This window comes from Daphnia pulicaria, chromosome 6 (assembly GCF_021234035.1).
Source record: "Daphnia pulicaria isolate SC F1-1A chromosome 6, SC_F0-13Bv2, whole genome shotgun sequence".
Classification (NCBI taxonomy): Eukaryota; Metazoa; Arthropoda; class Branchiopoda; order Diplostraca; family Daphniidae; genus Daphnia; species Daphnia pulicaria.
In genome coordinates, this window is record NC_060918.1 from 3,931,994 (window position 1) to 3,955,320 (window position 23,327).

The 23,327-nt window shown below is 39.9% G+C and overlaps 2 protein-coding genes and 1 long non-coding RNA gene across 3 annotated transcripts; 1 reads left to right on the forward strand and 2 right to left on the reverse strand.

The window, feature by feature from the left end:
* Positions 1-15,175: 15,175 nt before the first annotated feature.
* On the reverse strand, positions 15,176-15,409 carry LOC124342507. Its single transcript, XR_006918889.1, has 2 exons — positions 15,314-15,409; positions 15,176-15,253 (listed from the first exon to the last, which is right to left on the reverse strand). It is a non-coding gene; the product is annotated as an uncharacterized LOC124342507 (long non-coding RNA).
* Positions 15,410-15,474: 65 nt separating this feature from the next.
* On the forward strand, positions 15,475-16,300 carry LOC124342456. Its single transcript, XM_046795446.1, has 2 exons — positions 15,475-15,948; positions 16,018-16,300. Exons 1-2 carry the CDS (start codon positions 15,499-15,501, stop codon positions 16,087-16,089), a joined length of 522 nt encoding a protein of 173 aa, XP_046651402.1. The 5' UTR covers positions 15,475-15,498; the 3' UTR covers positions 16,090-16,300.
* LOC124341704 (Bloom syndrome protein homolog) lies at positions 16,194-17,215 on the reverse strand. Its single transcript, XM_046794640.1, has 6 exons — positions 17,194-17,215; positions 16,970-17,107; positions 16,743-16,904; positions 16,491-16,531; positions 16,325-16,435; positions 16,194-16,264 (listed from the first exon to the last, which is right to left on the reverse strand). Exons 2-6 carry the CDS (start codon positions 17,098-17,100, stop codon positions 16,194-16,196), a joined length of 516 nt encoding a protein of 171 aa, XP_046650596.1. The 5' UTR covers positions 17,101-17,107; positions 17,194-17,215.
* Positions 17,216-23,327: the final 6,112 nt, after the last annotated feature.

Genomic DNA, 23,327 nt, shown 5'->3' on the forward strand with positions numbered 1-23,327 from the left:
CCAGAGTCGAACCTTTATATAAAAATGTCCCGTTCATGGTCGCTTTTTGCTAAATTTTTTATAAAATGTCATACATGATAGTTAATTTAATTGGAATTAAATAATTACCCACTAACTCAAAAGAAAGTGATCAGTTATCTGAAAAAAAACTTTGAACCAGCAATGTCAGTGGTTCAATTCCTTTCATGGGTCAAATTTTTTTTCAACCCAATTCTTAAATTATCGCTTCAACTATCAATTTAGTATTGCAATTTAAATGAAATTGATGTTTTTTATTTTTGTTAATTAATTGAATTCAATATTGATTAATGAGTATATCTGTTTTCGTTCCCTTTATTCAATTTTTTTAAATTGTACAATCAGAAAAAGAATTAAAAAAGATTACTCTCTTACTTATTTAATATTCAACTTTGTTGTATTGGGAATGGTGAATAAAAATTTAACTTTACGAAACGAAAACCAAAGTGATTTTCTATTTGGACATGTGCCCATCGGGATGTTATGGTTGGGGCTCGTTATGCGTGGGATCGAACAAGCGTTCGTTGGACAAGCCAGAGTCGAACCGTTATATAAAAATGTCCTGTTCATGGTCGCTTTTTGCAAAATTTTTTATAAAATGTCATACATGATAGTTAATTTAATTGGAATTAAATAATTACCCACTAACTCAAAAGAAAATGATCAGTTATCTGAAAAAAACTTTGAACCAGCAATGTCAGTGGTTCAATTCCTTTCATGGGTCAAATTTTTTTCAACCCAATTCTTAAATTATCACTTGAACTATCAATTAAGTGTTGTAATTTAAATAAAATTGATGTTCTTTATTTTTGTTAATTAATTGAATGAATAACTGATTAATGAGTACATCTGTTTTCGTTTCCTTTATTCAATTTTTTTAAATTGAACAATCAGAAAAACAATTAAACAAGATTACTCTCTTGTTTATTTAATATTCAACTTTATTGTATTGGGAATGGTGAATAAAAATTTAGCTTTACGAAACGAAAACCAAAGTGATTTTCTATTTGGACATGTGCCCATCGGGATGTTATGGTTGGGGCTCGTTATGCGTGGGATCGAACAAGCGTTCGTTGGACAAGCCAGAGTCGAACCGTTATATAAAAATGTCCTGTTCATGGTCGCTTTTTGCTAAATTTTTTATTAAAATGTCATACATGATAGTTAATTTAATTGGAATTAAATAATTACCCACTAACTCGAAAGAAAATGATCAATCATCTGAAAAAAACTTTGAACCAGCAATGTCAGTGGTTCAATTCCTTTCATGGGTCAAATTTTTTTCAACCCAATTCTTAAATTATCACTTGAACTATCAATTAAGTGTTGTAATTTAAATAAAATTGATGTTCTTTATTTTTGTTAATTAATTGAATGAATAACTGATTAATGAGTACATCTGTTTTCGTTTCCTTTATTCAATTTTTTTAAATTGAACAATCAGAAAAACAATTAAACAAGATTACTCTCTTGTTTATTTAATATTCAACTTTATTGTATTGGGAATGGTGAATAAAAATTTAGCTTTACGAAACGAAAACCAAAGTGATTTTCTATTTGGACATGTGCCCATCGGGATGTTATGGTTGGGGCTCGTTATGCGTGGGATCGAACAAGCGTTCGTTGGACAAGCCAGAGTCGAACCGTTATATAAAAATGTCCTGTTCATGGTCGCTTTTTGCTAAATTTTTTATTAAAATGTCATACATGATAGTTAATTTAATTGGAATTAAATAATTACCCACTAACTCGAAAGAAAATGATCAATCATCTGAAAAAAACTTTGAACCAGCAATGTCAGTGGTTCAATTCCTTTCATGGGTCAAATTTTTTTCAACCCAATTCTTAAATTATCACTTGAACTATCAATTAAGTGTTGTAATTTAAATAAAATTGATGTTCTTTATTTTTGTTAATTAATTGAATGAATAACTGATTAATGAGTACATCTGTTTTCGTTTCCTTTATTCAATTTTTTTAAATTGAACAATCAGAAAAACAATTAAAAAAGATTACTCTCTTGTTTATTTAATATTCAACTTTGTTGTATTGGGAATGGTGAATAAAAATTTAGCTTTACGAAACGAAAACCAAAGTGATTTTCTATTTGGACATGTGCCCATCGGGATGTTATGGTTGGGGCTCGTTATGCGTGGGATCGAACAAGCGTTCGTTGGACAAAGCCAGAGTCGAACCGTTATATAAAAATGTCCTGTTCATGGTCGCTTTTTGCAAAATTTTTTATAAAATGTCATACATGATAGTTAATTTAATTGGAATTAAATAATTACCCACTAACTCAAAAGAAAATGATCAGTTATCTGAAAAAAACTTTGAACCAGCAATGTCAGTGGTTCAATTCCTTTCATTGGTCAAATTTTTTTCAACCCAATTCCTAAATTATCACTTCAACTATCAATTAAGTGTTGTAATTTAAATGAAATTGATGTTCTTTATTTTTGATAATTAATTGAATTCAATAACTGATTAATTAGTACATCTGTTTTCGTTTCCTTTATTCAATTTTTTTAAATTGAACAATTAGAAAAACAATTAAAAAAGATTACTCTTTTGTTTTTTTAATATTCAACTTTGTTGTATTGGGAATGGTGAATAAAAATTTAACTTTACGGAACGAAAACTAGAATGAAGTCTGAAAGAGGCTGAATTCGAGAGCGATACAGGTGTGTATTCACTCTACCAACGAGACGAGACCAACTGACGCTGTGATCAGAGGGAGGGGAGGGGGGCGACGTTGCCGAGTTATAGCATGTCTTTTTCCCCGTACATGAACGGAAAAGAATTTCTAAATTGTAATGTGGAACACCCACGGCGAGAAAACACTCCCAAGGAAAAAACACGGGGAGCAAAAAGATAAGGGGTAATTGCTGAATTTAGATAAGAGCGGGTTTCAAAGCTGACGAAAGAGGAGATGGACTCAAAGAAGAACGAACGAGAGAGACAGAGAAACAAAAAGACAACATAATAATTTAAGAAGCGATCTTGGCGGCAAGGCGACGCAAACGACGGAGAGTTGATGAAGGCGCTGTCGGAGGGGCCGAACCAGGCCGCTGGCAAGGGGTAGTCGTAGTTGAAGCGCTCGATGGAGGTTGCGGCTGCGGCGTTGGGGGGGAGATGACACGAAGAAAACGCCGATTGCGGCGGAACAGCCGACCAGCTGGCGTTTCGACGAGGTAATCCCGGAATGGTCCCACCTCAACGATGACTCCAGGAGTGGATCAACGTTTTGACTTGTGGTCTTGGATGAGCACGCTGTCGCCAATCACCAGGGGTGGGAGGGGGTGCGCGGTACGGTTGAAGTTCCTTTGCATGTTGAGCACGCTTTTCCAATAACTCGGCGGCTTGCTGCCATTCCGGAGCGAATGAACGCCTGTGTGCGGGAAGGAGATCGCGCGTTGGGCGGCTGAAAACGATTTGCGATGGTGAAGCTCCGCCTGACATAGGCGCGTTGCGGAAGAGAAGCAAAGCCTTGCCAAACTTGTCCGGGTCGAACGATCCTGACGACCAAGAGCCTGCGATGAGCGTCTTCATCGATTTGACGGCTGATTCCGCGTAGCCATTGGACTGGGGATGGTGGGGCGATGAACGGCCGTTACTAATATCCCAGTCGCGAAGAAAGGCGAGAAATTCGTCGGACTTGAACTGCGGGCCTCCATCCGACCACAGTTTCACCGGGGCTCCGGCTCCGCACGTGAAAAATGAACGGAGGGCGTCGATGACCCGTCGCGTTGACGTGTTGGTGTCCGGGAACGGGAAGACTTGAGGCCAACCGCTGAACTGATCGGCCACAATTAAAAAATCACGACCGCGGTAGGCGCCTAGATCAACGAACACAAACTCGAACGGTCTGGAAGCCGGAGCATGGGGAAGGAGAGGCTCCGCCGGATGAGACGGGAGAAGCTCTGTGCAAGATGGGCAGGACTTTGCGGCAACGACGATATCGTTGTCCATGGAGGGCCAGTAGATGGAGAGACGGGCGCGCTGACGGAGTTTAGTGGCTCCTTGGTGCATTTGAAGTAAGCGCCTGATGATCTCCTGGCGCAAGGAAGTCGGAATGACTACTCGGGGGCCGACAAGGATGAGACCCTCCGCGTCGTCGACGGACAGCTGGCTCCGCACCTGCCAGAATGGACGAAGCTCTATGGGAAGATTACACTTCTCGTTCGGGAATCCCTCAAGGACTGTCTGTCGGAGGGACAGCATAACCGGATCGGCCGAGGTAGCCGCTGCAACGGAGGACAGCAACACGTCGGGATTGGCGTCGTTTGATCCCTCCATTGTATCCAACAAACTGATGCGGGCTGAGAACGATTGCGGGCCCTCCGCGATTTCGTCGGAAGCGGAAGGACGATCAACCGGGGAGCGCGACAGGGCATCAGCCATCACATTGTTCTTCCCCGGCACCCAAACAGCGACGAAGGAGTACCGCTGCATGGACAGGCGAAGACGTAAAATTCTGGGATTATCCAGCTTATCCAGGTGATAATCGTTGAGGATCGGAATTAAAGGGCGATGATCGGTAACGAGCTGGAAGGAGGGCAGGCCTTCGAGAAACTGGCGGCATTTGCGCATTGCCCAAGCCGCGGCCAGGCATTCCAGCTCGATCATCGCGTACCGGGACTCTGCATCAGATAGAAAACGGGAACCCGCCTGCACGACATTCCAGCTCCCATCGGCTTTTTGTTGTCGGAGGATAAAACCGAGGACCCGGAGGCGGGACGCATCGACGTGAAGTGAGGTTGGGGCAGCCGAGTCGTAAAATGATAGTTCGGAAGACGAAGAAAGGGACTCACGGGCTGCTTTGAAGTCCTTCTCGTGTTGCATCGTCCACTCCCATACAAAATCCTTTCGAAGTAGAGGCGCCAGAGGGCGAAGAACGGGAGCCAAGTCGTCCGAAAAGTTCCCAACCTGCTGGCAGAGCCCGTGGAAGGCTCGCATCTCTGAAACACAAGTGAAAGCCGGGAATTCACGGATGGCCCTCAGTAAATCCGGGCTGGGTCGGAAGCCACTCTCGCCTACTACGTAACCACCGAACAACACTGACGGTTGAGCAAAGACAACCTTGCGAACGTTAATGGCGATCTGGTGATCAGCGGTGAGGCGGAAAAGGCGACGGACGAGGTCGACATGTTCTTCCCAAGTGGCAGAGAAAACCAGGATATCCTCGACTACACGGCGACAGTTCGGGAGATCGTCGAAAATGTTTGCGAGACGTCTGCCGTAGTCATCGCCAGCCAACGAGACGCCAAACGGGAGACGGTTGTACTTGAAGCGGCCAAACGGAGTGGAAAACGTCGTCATGGCACTTGACTCCTCATCCAGCTCCACTTGGTGATAGCCCTTGAGGGCGTCAATAACTGTGAAGAACTTCATCCCCGTCGGGATGGTCCGGACCGCCTGGAACGGAGTCGGGGAATCAAAGGTGGGCCGGATGATGCAGCGGTTGAGCGACGTAAAGTCGCCGCATATGCGGATCCCACCATCGTCCTTTGGGACAATGACGATTGGGTGGACCCACAACGTCGGCTCAGGCACCTGGCTGATGATGCCTTGGTCTTCCAGCGAGTCCAGCTCCTGTTTGACCCTTGGCATGAGAGGCACTGCAATGGGACGGGATCCACGGATGGCCGAAGGGACTGCGCCCTCATTTAGTTGAAAGTGGCATGGAGGACCACGCATGGGCCGGCACACTCCATCGAAAATCAAAGGGCACTCCGCCATAAGAACGTGCAATGTAGCCATGACGTCATCAATTTGGGTTGAAGCTGGCAAAGGCGGAGGCATAACCGCAGCTAACACGCATGAATGCGGATACTGAGCCGGTAGCATTCCGAATTGTTTTTGAGACGCCTTGGAGAGCACCGGCTGTTGAAGGTCACGTAGGACATGAATGGTTGTGGCCACGGGGAGGGATGATCCGCTGGACCATGACAACGAGGCCGGGAAGTGACCAAGTGACGAAATTGCCGCCCCGGTGGCCGTGACTGGGTTTGGTCCGCCATCAATTAGTTGAACGTGCTTGAAGTGACTCCAAAACTTGGCGGCCGGGATTGCATCAATCGACGCCCCGGAGTCAGGGAGCACACGGATGAAAATAGTTGAGTTGCTGGAAGCCGGGACGACACCAAGCTCGACCATGTCATCAGGAATGATAGATTGGATCGTGATGCTGCCAGCCATCTCAGGTTTCGGGGTTGAACTGCCGCCTTGGGTGCAAACGGCCTGGAAGTGGCCCGTTTTGTGGCAACCCAGACATTCCTTGCCGAAGGCGGGGCAATCCTCCTTAGCGTGACGAGAGGCCGACCCGCAGTTCCAACACCCATACGGCTTAGTTCCGGGCGGATGCCAACGAGCTGCTGGACGTCCGCGCTGCTGATCCCGGTGTTGAATGGCCGGCTTGCCCATAGGTGGTTTTGCCGTAGGAGTCTTTAGCTGGTGGACGGGGGCCGCGCCACCCTGTTTGATGGTGGACGCCTGAAGCCGGGTGGCCTCAGCTGTACGGAGCGTTGTTAGCGCCATATCCAGGGTTAAAGCGGCGCCCTGTTCCAGTAGCTTACGGCGGACCTCGTCGTCGAAAACGCCAAAGACAACTTGGCCCAAAATGCGCGTGTTCTGGCAGGCCGCACTAGCATTGTTACACAATATCAACAACTTTGCTGAGAATCAGAAATAGGCATCTCATCCATTTGCCATTATGATAAAAAACCCCTTTTTAATGACCATAAATTGTAACATTAACAATGAATTGATTCAGTCTTACAGTTTGACGCGTTCGACACCCGAATCCCCTGTAGCAGCACAATGCATCAAGGTGCCGGACGTACTGGCGGATGTTTTTGAATCCATTGCAGGAGCGATTTTTATTGACTCCGAAGGTTCCCTTGCAGCTGTACAAAAATGTTTTCAGCCCTTCTTCGACGACGCTAACGGTAATAAAAAAAGTAATTTTAAACCTCCCGCTCAAAAAAATTAAAAAATTTTTTTCACCATAGCTCAGCTCAAGTCACCGGCTAGTGAAATTCTGCCATGTCTAAAAATAAAGACGTCCGCTAACTCGAATATTCCCCCTGTAGGTGATGCATGTTTCATACCGTATAGTGGCGCTGGCGCGTCGTACACTGATACAATAAGTTTGGGTTTTAATCCATTTCACAGAAGAGAAATGGATTAAAATCCAAACTTGTTATATCAGCGTGCAATACCAATGCGCCACCATACGACATGACACGCACATCGTAACACCCCCCCCCCCTTTCTCTCAGCCTTCTGGGCACATTCGCGGCCTTCCACTTCGTTACTTAAATTACCTTACTAAGAAAAAAAATAAATTTTAAAAATTAAGGAGACGAAATCGCCGAATGGATTTTTTATATGCAGCATAAAAAACAAGGTAGAAATCTACAGGGGCGAAGGCAATAATAAACGCAAGGCAAGGCAAGGCAAAACTGACTGCCTCCAATTATGCCCTCTACCCAATCAACAAGACATGGTTGACAAGATCAACGGACGGGCCAATATTCTTTATAATCAAAATGTAAATATTTGATAATTCCATGTAAAAAATGTCCAACCCCGTTAAAAACAAATTGTAGAAAAAAGGGACGATTTAAATTGAAGTTTGAAACAAAAAAGTGAATACCTTATTTCACTGTAATTCATGTAAAAAAATTCCGACCCAACATATTAACACAAATTTGCGCGCGCATTAACACATGAAAATTGTTCGAGCTTTATTATAGGCCAAAATTCTTGGTTGCTTTGGTGAGCTAATCAGTTCTAATAAAGACGAAAATCTAAGAAAGTAAAAAAATTACACCGAAAATTTGTGTCTTGGAGTACCAGAGACCAGAAGATGCGACCCGTTTTTTATCATTATGAATTGAACGAAAACGAATTGGTTTCAGGCTAAGAAAATTCTAGAGTAGATTGGATATTCTCCAGAAAATTTCTTTCTCAGCGTCCTCGAGTCCAACACGGTTCCATAAATTCTCGTTCCAAAATTTAATGTAACGTTCTTTTGTTGTTCAGCCAGGTTATCACCAGATTGCTTCAAATCACCTGAACCTTGCATATAGAAATTTTATTGTATTAAAAATCCAGATTCTAATACTATCAATTTGTGACATCACAACTCGCAAGAAGTGAAAACGATACGAAAACGATGGCTGATGAGATGAATTTGGGAACGTATTCGGTGAAAGCTTGGGAAGAGCAATCGAAGAAAATGTCGTAGAGAAGGCGCGTGAAAAAACGTAAGATATCAGGTAAACAATACCGTTGACCAAGTTCTTAATGACGCTGATATATCATATAATCATCATCTGGCAAAGAAACGGAAGATAGAGTCCCTTTTGCTTGCAATTGAGAAAAGAGAATTGGTTCAGTTGATGAAATTGGTCGAGGGAGGAGCAGAAGTTCAAGAAACGGGCAGCTTCAAGTTAAATGAACAACACTCTTTTGAAAACGTCCCTCCGCTTTAGGCAGCAATGATTTCAGGCCAGGATTCCATGGTTTACTATTTTGTTTCAAATAATTAAAATTTTTCAAATAACTTGATGCAGACAGTTTGATTCAAGCAACTGATGATGTCGAACAGGATATTGAAGTACTGGGGGTGATTGGTTGTGCTTTAATTTTTCATGGAAATGCTGCCACCCGAGAACAGGGCCGGCAATGCTGGAAGAAAGCCTTAGATTTAAGAAAAGTCAACGTACAGTATGTAAATATGGAAAGTACGTGTGTAAATTTTGTCAACGCTATTTCAAAATCATTGAATTTTCTGTCAAACGACATTGTGGATAATGGAGAAGATCAGACAAAAGACAACGAGGATGATGTAAGGCCAAAGACAGCGTGGATAAGGCTTCGAATCCCCAGTAAAAAAACGTAAGATAGATTAGAAATAACGGAAAAGCTACTCAAATATCAGAATCGTAAGCGGAATCAAAAGCAGAATGGGATGACGAAATGGTCAAACGTGTAAAACGTTTTCACGGAATGCTTCAACATTTAACATTAAAATGCCATCACTACATTTTTTTACAGAAGGAGCGTTACATTTTTCTTTAATCATCTTACTTTTTAATCTAAACTTTTTGAAGTTATCAGTGCCTTGGAAAAGGAAACAAACTGAAATGTAAAAACAATTGCTTTTATTATTTTATTATTACAAAATATACAATACTTTTCGTAATGTCATAACAAACTTAAAAACTAAAATCATGAATTCCTGTAAATTTTTCTGTTCTTGCAACCCAAGTTTAAAAAAATATCTTAAGCATCTAGTTTTTTGTTCCTTGGTATGAACAAAAGTAGACTATCGTATTGTTGAGTTCTTTTTCAGATATATGAGGCCATGAGTATATAGAGAGATCCCTTAATACCCTCGATGAGACTTAATAAAGGGAGTTACACGTCAAGATCTGCGAGCTCTTTACTCGATCATTCTGAGAATCAACTGTGGTGTAGTGTAGTTTGCAGACGAAATATACAGCATTGCCAGTAAAGGCATTGCACAAATTTTTTCAAATCTCTCCAGATTTGAATTAATTTGCGCGTTTTTTTTTAATTCCCAACTTCTTTTTATCTCAGTGTTTTTTATCCCCGCTATGCTTAAAAAAAGGGAAAAATTAGCTAGCCTACCAATAACGTATTTTAGTTTGTGACAAAGCTCTTGTGTCCGACAAAGTCAGACAAAACAAGGCGCAATGCCTTAGGCTCTTCTAGCAGGCGGGCAATTACTTCAACTGTATGCTCCGTTGTAAGAAATTGTTTAAAAATTTGTCAAACAGCCCTTTAGCGACTGAACACTCAATTTTTTTGTATTATTCGCGCTCGATTTTTGAATTGATTATTTTGAGACATTTAAGAAGAATGGGTGATTTAAAAACTATGGAGTCAGTTTCAATATTTCCTCAAAATTGTTTAAAAAATTGCCCGGAAACCAGAAATTTTTCTATAAAAAAATTACTTTACTTAATTACTGATTCCAATATAATCGAGAATTGAATTCTAGTCTATCAGTGTCACAGTATAGAACTATCTATTACCCTAAAAAGTGACACTCAACATCATCACACTGAATTTTTTTGAAAACTTAACCCCCGAAGGTTTAGCAAAAAGGCATCTAGTAAACAGTCTTAGGAGAACTATAGGACTAGGAAATACTGCAAAAAGGAATGAACAGACATCCATGTAAAGGCTTTAGTTCTATGCTTGAACCCAGTTTTGAACTGGAATTCTCAATTTATCTTTATACTATGATGATTTACATTTGAATTTTTGGCGTGGGAGCTTATCTTTTGATCCAAGCTGCGTGAGAAAACTTCAAATCAATATGACCATTGTTATGTTTCAGTACTTCAGTGAATGGGTAAACAGTAATTTTTTATGTGCCAGGCTTTATTAAGTGAAAATGGTGTGCTTTTAACTTATTCATTTTGTTTCTTCTTTTCGCTTATTATGGCCTATGACAAATACAGAAGATGATTCTTCTGAATTGAATGTTGCTCAATTTGGCTTGTTCTGATAGAAACATCGCCGGATTTGGATAGTTTAGGATTTGTGTATCGTCACTATTTGTTTACAAGTTTACTATCCCAACTTTAGTACTCTCCCTCTTTGGGCGGTACTTGATTTCAAAGTACGTCGACATAAGCACGACGTTTTTCCTCTCTGTTCGTGGCCCATTTCGTGTATCTAGCGTCTGCGATTATTAGTTCGTTTCGCTACAAGCAAGTTTTCCTTTCTTCACCGAAACGTTTTGTTGCATCCATCTATATCGATGAATTTCTCAAATGTAAGGTGAATATTATTGTTATTCTCTTTTCATGTGTGTTAAACCCTCGATGATCCCTACTATTCTGTGCAGGGGTAAAGCTCCTTTGGCACAAATTGCCCCCCAACACATTACCAATCCCCCTCCAAATTTTACAGTTGGTACAAGGCACTCATTCCTATATCTTTCGCCGGGTTTTCTTCTGACAAATGTGCGTCGATGTGTTTCAAAGACTTCTACTTTAGTTTCATCAGTAAACAATACTCGATTCCACTGTTCTACAGTCCAATTTACATGTTCTTGAGCAAATTTTAGGCGTTTTCCTATATTAGCTTTTCTGAGAAGAGGTTTTTTGCACGCAACTCGGCCGTTCATATCAAAGCTTTGCAGGGATCGACGCACAGTAGACATTGAAACTGGGGTACTTATCGCGGAGTTGACTTTTTGAGTAAGAACAGGCAAAGTTGTTCTACGATCTCGTTTTGACAATAATTGCAAATATCTAGCAGTTGCATCGGAAATTTTAGGTTTGCAAGAAGTCTTCCTTTCTCTTTTTCCTATGCATTCTGTCTCATTAAATCTATCGATAGCCTGCTTTACTGCGTTTACACTACGGCCTAGAACAAGAGAAATTTTACGTAACGAAGCACCTTCCTGTCCAAGTGTCACAATTTTAGATTTTTCCATCACAGTCTAATCACTCGCTCAGAGCGAGTCGCTCTCCCCATTTTTACCTTTGGACAGGAATTTTCGATGGCGTGATCACCACAACTTGTAACTTGAGAATAAATGAAGGCTCGATAAAATCGCGGGTAAAAGAAACAATCGGAAACAATGTAGTCATTTTCTTGGGGGTTAGGCAAGATATTCTTTAATAAACAAAGAGAATTTTCCTGTTTAATGACATTGATTCTTTTAATTTCTTCCTGCCGAGGAGGCGAGGTAACATATCTGATTCTACCCCAAACCATATTTTGTGAGAGCTGGCGGCTGGTAGCAACAGCCCGTATCCTGCAGTGCCTCTGGTGGCGACAGCGCCAGTTATTATTTTGCCGTAAAAATGTTGAAGTGGAAAACTTTAGGGTATAGGGAAGGGTTCTCTGAATTGGTTTTTTTGCAAATCATTCTCTATATTCGTATAGAGTAAAGAATTGTGCATCTTTTGGCACAAAGAAAAACATTTTAGCTTTACTTTTAGTATTTTTTGTAAATTTTTGAAAACGCCGTATTTAACACGGCGCATATGGGGGAAAACGGGTGTACCTAATAAAGTGAACGATACCGTAGCGCCGTGGTGGTTAATCCTACGACGACTTCATGTGTAGAAAAAATGTAGATCATCATTAGATCTACTCAGGGCCAAAAGGAAAAAAAATCTAGCTCAAGCGGTTCAAGAGTTATTGCATTTTTTCTAGGACACGTAGTGCCATAAGAATGCACTGAAAAAAGGGGGGTGTACCTAATAGTTTGGTGGGTACTGTATAAATAAAACATTATTATGTAAACTTTAGAAATTTTAAGGAATCTGAAATAAAATTGGACTCTAGTTCGGGGTAAATTTAGTGGCTTCAATATTTTAGATTGTCTGATAGAAGAATAAAGAAGATCAGACATCTCTGAAAACATTTTCTTTTTAAGCTCTTTTCGGGAATATTATGACTAGAAAATAATGAAATGTAAAAATACTTAACATAGAGTTACACAGAGTTACTAACATTAGAGTCAGACGTTCAGGTCTGGAAAGCAACTTTTATTTGTAATCTTTTTATTTTGAAAAGAAGAATAGTGCAGTTCTTTTCAGAAAGCCTGTAATATTAAAATAAATGACTTGTTAGATACAAATTTGTTATATTATTAATGTAAACGTTAGTTAGTAATGATGTAAGTAGACAATATCACAACAAAGCTAAATAGAAAGGGAACATCGTGTATGGTTAACTTGAGACAGATTTAAATTTAAATATTTATACTTCTGAAGAGTGCTAGAAAGTTTGGTACGCTGAAATTCAGCAGCTATTCTCTTACCACTGATTATGACGTAAAACGGTTAGAAAAATACTTCTGGCGTGATTAACGGCCAGAAAGGTAAAATCTGGGATTCAGGGAAATCACGGAAAATTAGGGAAATCTGAGAAATTCCAAGAAATCTAGGGTAGAAAACAGGGAAAAATTATTCCCATAAAAACCAGCGAAAAGGGCGAAATCCAGTGTTTATATATCCAACTGGCAGAAAAAGGAAACTTTATAAGAAATATGGTGAAGTATTATTGATAGACGGGACACTCAACATCACAAAGCTCGCAATGCCTTTTCTATACACTGATTTTGCAAGGCAAATTTGGTGTTGGTCAACCAGTCGCCTTTTTTTGTTACAGAGGAGACAGAGAAAATGATTGCTACCGAACTAAAGTACTTCTGTGACGTAAGAATCGCTGTAACATAATTTTTCACTATTTTTACAAACTACTTCCCTATTTTTAATCTGTAGAACAACGATAACTCCATCACCGAGGTTGTCTTCACAGACAAGGACTGTGCAGAAATCACTGCAATTGCACAGTTGTTTCTCCACTCGACGCAATTACTTTGCCATTTTCACGTGTTGAGGGCACTGGGCCGTTACCTAAAGAGATTAGGTTTATCTCCCTGTTTCCAGCAGGAGATATATGAAGTTTTCCGCGAAGCTCTATACACTGACTCCCTAGACATTTTTTTTTTCAGTGTCAGAAATATCTGTGTGTGTTAGGCATGCTCTAGGTATTTAACCTTAATGTTTATACTTTCTAAAATTACATTTTCTACAGAGGATGGGAATCTAGGCAACTACTTTGATGCATTCTGGTTCAGTGACAAGTGGGTGAAGAAATGGCCAATGAAGGAGAGAAGAGGACTTTGCACATTGGGTAACAACATTACAACAACAAGGTTATTAATTTTTTTTTCCTTTTCAGACGGGCAATAGCTTAGAAAAATTGTCTGATACCTCATATATGGCTCAAATCATTAATATTCTTTCTGATGAAGATAAACGAATAAAGTCCATTACATTCCTGGTTTTCTTTGGCCTTGTAAAGATCATTGTTTGGCTTTACGTTGACGAGCAACTAAAAAGGCGAAAATCTCGGCGTGACGAGGAGAACGAGAAGGAAGAAACAAAAATGAATGATCCGCCCACACCCCAAGTGCCAAACCCACCATGTGTTGTGGTAATTTCAGAAAACCAGTCAAGTACTTCTCAATGAACTACAACAACAACAACTCGGAAAAAGTAATTAATTTTTATTAATTTTTTCTATTCTACAAACTAATCTTATTTGTTCTCAGGGAAACAGAATCTGATTCAATTGTGGAATAACCAATAAGAGACATCATAATTTGGAGAAAAGGTCGAGTCAAATTTGTGCATAGTCTTTGTTGTGTCTGTATGTGTGTGTACCCAGAAGAGGTTTCCATACGTGTCTGTAGTATCCAGAAGAGGCTTCGCCCTTGGCCCGTGTTCCCCTAAGAAAGGCTGAGCCTCTCGGCTCAGTCTCGTTCCCGCTTCTTTGTAGTTCAGACTTCGGTCCCATCGAGTTTCAATACACGCTCAGCAATGGCATACGTAATACGTGTGTATTTTCAATTTACAAACTTTAAATTTCAATCGAATTCAAATGATGATTTCTCACCTATGTTGAAACCTGAACCTGAACCTGTCCATTACTTTTCAATGATGACGGATTCAGTTTTCCTGTGGAAAAATAAAATTAATATAAGCCAACGGGTTAATTAACACTAACCCAAACGAAATAATACCAGAAATTCAATGATCCACGTTGAAATAACGGGCACTTCTTCAAGAAGAACAAACAAAAATTTTCGGGGAGGGGGAGGGGGAAATTCCCGGGACACCAGTTGGTGGGTGTCCCGGGTCATCCGATGCCTTTTTACTGGACACCAGTTGGTGGGTGTCCCGGGTCATCCGATGCCTTTTTACTGGTCCCCCTGGCCTGGGACATCAGTGCCTTCGATAATTGTGGGCACATCTGTTGTGACAGTAGCAGCACATGGTCTGGATTCCAGCAACTGCTTTATGTCGCCTAACAATAAAGTGACTTGCTGCACGACGCACTTACGCAGCTTCTTTTTGTAAGGTGGAGCTTCTTCGTCAGTGGCAGCGGGATTACCTGAAAAAACCTGAATCCGCTGCTGGAAGTTTCTTTAAACTAAAAATTTGATTTAATTAACAATAATGGTAGAAAGTACAAGTTTATTGAGAGAAATCACTTATGATTTAGTAGTAAACGTAGTTTGAAGAAAAAACACAAAAAGAATGGAATTTCTAAGAGGGGATTAGGGTAATGTTTTTTCTTGTAGGAGGGTAGTAAAACTAGTTTAGTTTTTGGCGTTTACATTGCATTGGGCCATCATTGCTCATCCTTTTCCTCTTTTCCAACTCTTAAATTCAAACAGATAAAAATTAGTTTTTAACAATAATAATTTTAAATGAAAATTTACCTTCAACCAAATCCAAATTAATTTCCTCGTCCATTGTAAGGTCAATTGTAGAGGCAAAAGAAATTTCTAGGTCTGCCAAGTCGTCATCATCACTTACAGCAGGAATTCTTTGTTAATTTATGAGTAATATGCATTTTTGTTACCATCTAAGTATCCTTTCTTCATTTCAGGTTCTTCATTTAAAAATGTTTATGCCATTCACTATTCATTTGGACCCTTACTTACGTAAAGTGATCAAAGAAGAGCGTTCATCATTCTTGGCAATGCAATCAGGAGCACCTGTACCTAACGCTGCTACAACGGACATCAAACTTAATGGCAACGTTATCCATGAACAGCCTAATCCTCCTCTAGCTATGCATGTTCCTTGGAATGGCCAGCCTTGGACTACAGTGACGTTGCCTACCCCGGATCAGAGTAAGCCGACCATATACCCGAAGTATCCGTCCATGGTGCCTACTATTTCCCACTGTAACTATGGAGTTATGCCAACTAACCCCTACGTACCAACATCCAATCAACTGTGCTTCAAGCCTACCTTGCCAAGTCGTCTTCAGGACAAAGTACTCAGTTCTCTTACTGCCGAAGAAGTCAGTGAGCTGTTAAAACATCTGGATGGATTTAGAACAGCACAAGTAACATCTGATGAAATACCTTAGCTTCTTAGTTGATTTATTAATTTGGAATCTGTGTCAATATTTCAGGTTGAGCCATATTCTCGAACTCTTATTGATAGCAATATCGAACGTCTTGAATTATTTTGTACTGCGAAGTGAATGTGGACAAGTTGGATGACTTTACTGACAATGACAATGAAACATGACAATGAAAACATGCTGGGCTTTTCAGGATGTTTTTTCTCTTGGTAATGGTAGAAAACTTATTGAATTTTTTTACGTTTAACTTGCATGCAGCCATCATCTTCATCACTCATTCTCCTTTTTTGCTCCTCTTAAATTTAAATAGATAAAAATTAGTTTTAAACAATAACAATTTTAAATATAAATTTACCTTTAACCAAATCCTCATCAATTTCTTCGTCCATTGTCAGGTCTATGGTGGACGCAAAAGAAATTTCCAGGTTTTCCAATTCGTCATCACTTACATGTGGAATTTCATCACCTGCAGAATTATTGGTAACATTATTACACACACTTATGACTTGCTTTTTACTTACTTGGACAGTTTTCTGTCAGGTACGAGTGCAGTTCATCACATCTGAAAGGAAGATCACAGAGAAAGGGATATACTACATGATTGGCCCGAGGTAAAATTTATAAATTTTAAACTTACGATGGGCACATGTAGGGAGGTATAAGTCAATCATTTCAATTCACTAGTTTAGATTTAAAAGTTGTAAACTAAATGTAGCTAATTTGGCTTTTTTTTTCAATCTGAAATTTCGACGTCGTCTGCTCAGTTTTTTTACATCAGACTTTTCAAGGGAGAAATAACAATAGTTACTCCATGCTCAATCAATCCAGGTAATAGAAAGCAAGCTGATTTGCCGGAAACAGTCGGCATAACTACCAGACAATCTCGTTTGGACAGAGCAGCTTCAACTACTTCTACTTGCTGTGGCTTCAAAATACTAAAAAATAAAAGTTATTAATCATGAATTCTAAACTTAATTCATGATTAATCATTCAAGTTTACCTGAATCCCAATAATTCTTTTGCAGATTTACGTGAATGTATGTCTACAGACTTTACACGACTACTTTCGCCAACTATGATGACATCATTATCCAAAAGGCATTCCTCTACTGCCATTGATTCCTCTTCCATGAAGACTCTAATGAAATAGATACAAAATTTAAGTTTAAGCTAAATTTACAATTAAAGATTTGTAGTAGAGATAATGATTAGAACAAAACTCACCCACTGTCGTCTTTTTCATTAACCAGTAATCATTAACCAATATCCATCCTTTTTCATCCGACAACGCCAGAAATTACATTGAATAATGGCGGCCGACGCACAATCAAATAAGGGAGCTCGCACACAAAGTCTTATCCCGATTTGTGATAAAATAATTGAAGAAAAAGTTAAAAAGGGAAAAAGACCTTTTAAGCTCAAATATTTCCGCGTGAAAAAATGGCGCAACTCTTTTCTTGGCAGAGGTAAAAGGAATGTGTCGAAATTTCTTTACAGCTGTTAAAGTGCGTTGATCCTTCCATAGTCGTCGTCGTAAAAGTTGCCGTGAAAAGAGAAAGACCTACTGGGTGTGTGTGTCGTTTGTTGAGTTACTACGAAATTTGTAATAAAATAAACACCTATGAGCTTTCACTGCGTGTGCAAAATATGCCCAAATGACAACATCTCTTTCTGTCTAGGACTGCTGCCGTAAATGTTTCTCATCATTCTGCTGCTGCTGGCTGGTCGCTGGCTGGCTTCTCCACCTTTTTTGTTTCTCTCTTTAAAACAGATGTGAACTTAAAAACTACGTATGAATATATAAACGATTCATCCAATGATGGACGACGACGACCCAGGTCCTTGACTGGGCCTGAATTTTGTCCAGTGGAAACCGGACAGAAGAGAGCCAGTAAGTGGGAATTCGCTTTCATCCTCGACGGGTGCCCCCCTCCAGTTGGGTATGCAAAAGAAAAAAGAAAATATCTACCAATCTATCTATCCTATATTTCTTTACGGTATTGGGAAAAGAAGAAGAAGAACCTGTGTGTGTGCGTGCATGCATTTCGTTCAGGGGGCTCTAAAGAGTCGTCGTCGTCCTTCTTTTTTCTAGCTAGAGCCCGAAGATGGACGTCTGGAGAAAGCAGGAAGGTATACACCATAACATTTTTGTCATCTCCCAACACCTAGAGGGTCACGCATACGTAAACGTCGACAGCACAACCACTCCCGATTTTCCATCGAGCTTCTTATCGGGTGAAAGTTGAGAAAGAGAGAGAGAGAGAGTCTCTTTTCTTATTCTTTCCAGACGCCTTACACACACTCGAGATTCTTCGTTTTTTTCCCAACCTGATGAAAAATAAAATTTACTTTGGACGGTCCAGTAAAAGTAAAAGGGTCCCCCATGGTCGTCATCTTATATTTCGCATGTTGGAAAGAAGAAGAAAAATAAAAAGATAAGAGAGAGAAAACAAGGACAATATAATGATGAAGATGATGATGGGCTGTAGAAATCGCTAGCGAAATATTATTAGCCTGTACGACTAGTAATAGTGGCAGGAATGTTTTTGGCTTTTTTCAAAAATGAACGAACGTTTAAAAAAAAATATGACGATTCCTTTAACCTTCCTCTAGGCTCTTTAAGAGTGTATGTGGCACACTCTCCGAATTCGTCTCGTTTTAAAAACAAAAACAGCCACACACGCGTGGATCGAAACCTCGGAAAATACCAAATGAGGGTCACGATATTTCGTTTGGCCCGCTGCGAGCTAAATACATTCCGACCCTTTTTTCTTGTCAGACGGTGAAAGAAGACGAAAAAAATTGATTGATTTATTTAAATAAAATGTTAGATGAAAACAAAACGTCAAAATAACAAAAATAGAAATTCCAAAATAAAAAAGGAAATTCTTTATTCATTTGCATTCGGGAAACAAAACAAAACCCCCAAAAACAAGATAGATGAATTTATCTTTTTTTTTTAAATTTCTTTTGCGGTTTTTTGTTTTGTGTTCTAGAACTCTGAAATGAACGACGTGTATGTCGAGTTGGGGGGATTAACTTGTTCCCCCTCCCGCGACCCGGGCAACGCGTGAAAGAAGTCGAGCGCTGCGCCTTTGCCGTGTCAAAAATGGTCAGCCCAAAGTTGAAGAAGCCCAAGTTGACTCGCCCATAATGTCTTTTAATCGACAAATCAATTATAAAATAAACAGCACAAAAAAGTCAAATCACATAATAAGAAGCCTGTCCAACATTTTCCTCGATGGTTTCTCTCCCATCCATCAGGAATATATAACGCCCATTCGCCAATGGGCACAATCAATTTAGATATAAAAATGAAAAGGCCAACAATTGGAGTGAAACCATTTGGCGTTTTAAAAAAAACGAGATTTGGGCAGTACATTCCCGAAATAGTAGCCGACGATAGTTGGGCACAGTGATTGAGCGATAAATAAATAGTGCGAAAAAAAGACACACACACACATGTAGTTCATTCTTTTTTTCCCCATTGTTCAAAAATGGGGAGAGAAAAGATCATTTTCTCCAGATAAAAAATTCAATAGCCCAAAATATAAGAACTGGAATATCGAGATTTTTATTTCATATTCCCCTTTTTGATAATTAGAGCGTGTTTCCTCAGCAATTTGGCCACACCGAAAAACCAACCCAAAAATACAAAACAAAAAGGACTCGACTCTCTCCGCCTTTTTTTGACATTCACCCTCTTTTCTGTGTCTTACTAAAAATTCCCCAACGTTGCTGTTACAATCTTGTTGACCATTTTTGTTCAAGTTTAAAAAGGCAAAAGAAAGAAGCACAAAAATTTGACTTACGGCCTGTTACAGATGTTCCTCCGGCGATGACGGCAAACCAAATAGGCAGCGCTTGACCCGCGACAAACAGCCGTGTTGGGCACAATCCGCGGACGTCAACCGCCGCCACCCAAACGGGAATACGAAGGTAACATCAATCTCACGTCGAGCGAAACGGGAGCGGCGAGAACTCGGGTACTCGTGATAATTCCAAATTAAGACTGACAAAATTTACACTTATTCCGAAGAAACTTGCAAAACTCAAACAGCTCTTGCCAAACTCTAGCTTTAATTTTTTTAATCTTTTTAATCTCTAGCCTTTTTAGCAATAGCATACGTAACATGGCGCAGTTGGTTTAACCTACTTACAATCTCACACTTAGAACATCAAATTGGAAACTTTGTCCGTGGGAAAACTGCAGCGATTGAAAAATTTCGGCATTGTTTGCTTTGTTCTCGTAGCCGTCATTTTCCATTCCAAACGCCCTTTCGCTTGACGCACTTTTGGCGGTAATGGTCACGATGTCCCTCGCCATTCACGGCAAACGCGGACATTTGCGTGACCTCTGTGCCCAATACAGTAAAATGCAATAAGGGTCACAGTTGCTTGGTTCAAGCTCTTCCGCTAAAAATGCTAAAAATTAGGTCTCGTTAGGCAATAGGCTGGATGCTTGCTAGAGAGAGACAAGAGTCTGTGTACTACTACACCAGCATTCGATCCGGCCAACATCACGGAGAGAGAGAGAGAAACAGACGCCGGCCACCAACAGCAGCAGCAGCAGCTCTTCACAATCTCAAATGCGGATGAGGTAGGGGGTTGAGCGCGGATATCGCAACCCAGAATGTTTAAAAATTTCATGGTAAGAAGTAATTACAAAAATAATAATAACAATATTTTTGATGCTATCCCCTTTTGTGTAATTGCCAACTTTTTTTCTTTGTTAGCCGTCAGTGTCGCGAGGTGAAGTCATTCCCCACTTCACTGCGAAGAATATGCGGGATCTACTAGTTATAACAGCGTTTAAGTGGATGGGGCAGATGATGGACGACTGTTTACAGCGCAACAACAACAACAGAGTTATGTGGGCTGGCGCTGACTTGACGTTGACAGTTTATACTACGTCCTTCCTTGACTATCTCACACACATCCCTTGTTCCTCTGGCGGTCCCATGTCTGGCGTACTCAAGGAACCGACGTTGCTGTCCATTGGATTCCCAACTTTGTCCCCCCAAGTACATAAGAAAGCCAATTAAAACTTACAGATGAGGGGTCGTTTGGAGCAATCGACGCGATGCTTCAGCCGACATTCTTGCAGCCCGTAGTCAAAGGCCATTGGAAAAACAAAGCTATTCAAAACGACTAGAATTTCATGTTGGGATGTATTGTGTTTCAAGAGCTTCCTATACCTGAAAACGATTAAGTTGGGATCATTTTAAGTTACATAATTTGTCCTCCGTTTTTTGTACGTTTGGTGAATATTTCAATTTCAGCTCCGTACAACACACACACACACATCAAAACCCACAAGAAAATGCGCGCGAGTGAGGATCAAGATTGATCTGCAGGGGTTGACTCCGTCTCATCCGTCTTCCAGCCGTTCGATCTGTGACACGATGAATGTTCCATGCTGATTGAGTGTGTCAAATACATATCCAGATGGAAGAGAAACAATGAGTAATACAATAAAACCATCAAGAAAATACTGGACAAATTGTAAGAGTAGAAAAAAAATCCCTCAACATCGGAAGCGAGGAACGCATAGCATCTGCAATCTGTGCAGTATTTACTGCGTTCATAGGTGGTTTAAGGTGTTTTTCTTATTTTTCTTTCGTTAGTGCTTTGATGTGTTTATCCATTTCTTCAATTTTTTCCCCTAAAAATGTGTTCTTGTTTTGCAGATCAGAAACGACTCCACTTTGTGTTCGGTAAAGATCCGTTGATATCAATTCCGATTTAAATGGCGCTTCATCCTTCGAGCCATGTCGTATATAAATTACCAGTTGGTTTCCCCCTGAAATGAGGTCTTCATCAAGAGATAAATGTAAATTTTCAAGCTCAGCGCCAACATTTCAGCCGCTGACAAAAAATTGTTCATTTTTCAACGCGGATCCATAAATGTCGTTGTCGTGACTAAAGGAGAGGAATTGTCGTAAAACGACGAAAATTTATCAATCCAGCTTGCGTACCTTTTTAAATCAACTGATGTTTGGTTCTGTTGGCCAACACCCTTTTGACGAGATCCAGAATCTTATTGCGCATAGGGACCACAAGAGAAAACTTAATTGTCTCGATGTAAGTCGTGATGATGGCGAAACTTTTGAGTACTTAAGAAAGTAATAAATTGAACTCCAATGAGATTGAATATCCAATATCTGCAAGAGCTCTTCCGTAATGACTACTCCATCCAGCGTGGACAACAATTCTGCTTCCTCTTCGTATTGCAATTCAGAATTATTGAAATTAAGGTCCATCAGAATTTTTTTAAATTTTAGAATTTTTGGGGGATACCCTGATTGATGTTACTAGATTGCGCAACTTAAAGAAATTCTACCAGTTAACTCATTCAACATCTTTATTATTATTTAATTATTACGCTCAGCCATGCACTCCAGTACACTTTTTACACAGAGATTTAATAGGTGTGCGAAACAGCGTATCCACTAAGCATAAATAACATAATAAGAAACGCAACGGAGAAAATACAACAATACTGATTACCTTGTGTACCTAATCTCAAAATATTTCTTGGTATATTCCTGTCTTCGGAAATACTGATTTCTAGAAGCAATTAAATTTGACAAAATCTGCGCTGCCAGTTTCACATTTATTTTTCGTAAAGTGTAAAGCGTAGTATGTTTAAAAAAGTAAAAGTAAAATAAATAGTGGTGACACTCAATTCTGCAAGCTTAAATTTAAAAAAACTCCCTGATAGTTCCATGAAACAATTTTTTGTTTCCAGATGGCCCTAAACTTTAATAAGTTGTATCTTTTTTTACGTTGTGCTAAATCGATTGATTCATATAGTGACAATTTTTGTCTATGAAATAATGATGCTGTTGGGTTTCCGAATATACCAAATACCGAAAGACGGAAATATGAGATGGATGTAGTCCAGCACATTGGCAATTGGATAGGAAAACAATTTTGTTTTTTGCACTGGAGTGTTTTTTCCGAAAGTAATCTTGTAGGGTTCCTGAGTAGAGTTCTAGCACTAGATTGCTTTTTCAAGTGAATCTATAATTATGACAGAGCAAATACAATTTTGATGCGTAAATTGCAAACATATATTTATAATTCCTGGTCACAATGTTTTAAACATTTTTGGCTTCTGTCCCACTTGCCTTTGCCAAAAAGTTGATTTTTTTAATGTTAGGGGAACGAACAAAAAAGAAATACAGCACACCCCAGGTCATATAAGGCAAATCATTTAATCCAGAAAACTCTGTGAGAAGTAGCGAAAAAGGTTTTAAAACTTACCAATGTTTTAATCTTTTGTATCTTCCATTTTTGCACTCACACTGGTAGTCTGGGAGCTGGGCCCCAAAAAAATGATTTTTGTTTAGCAA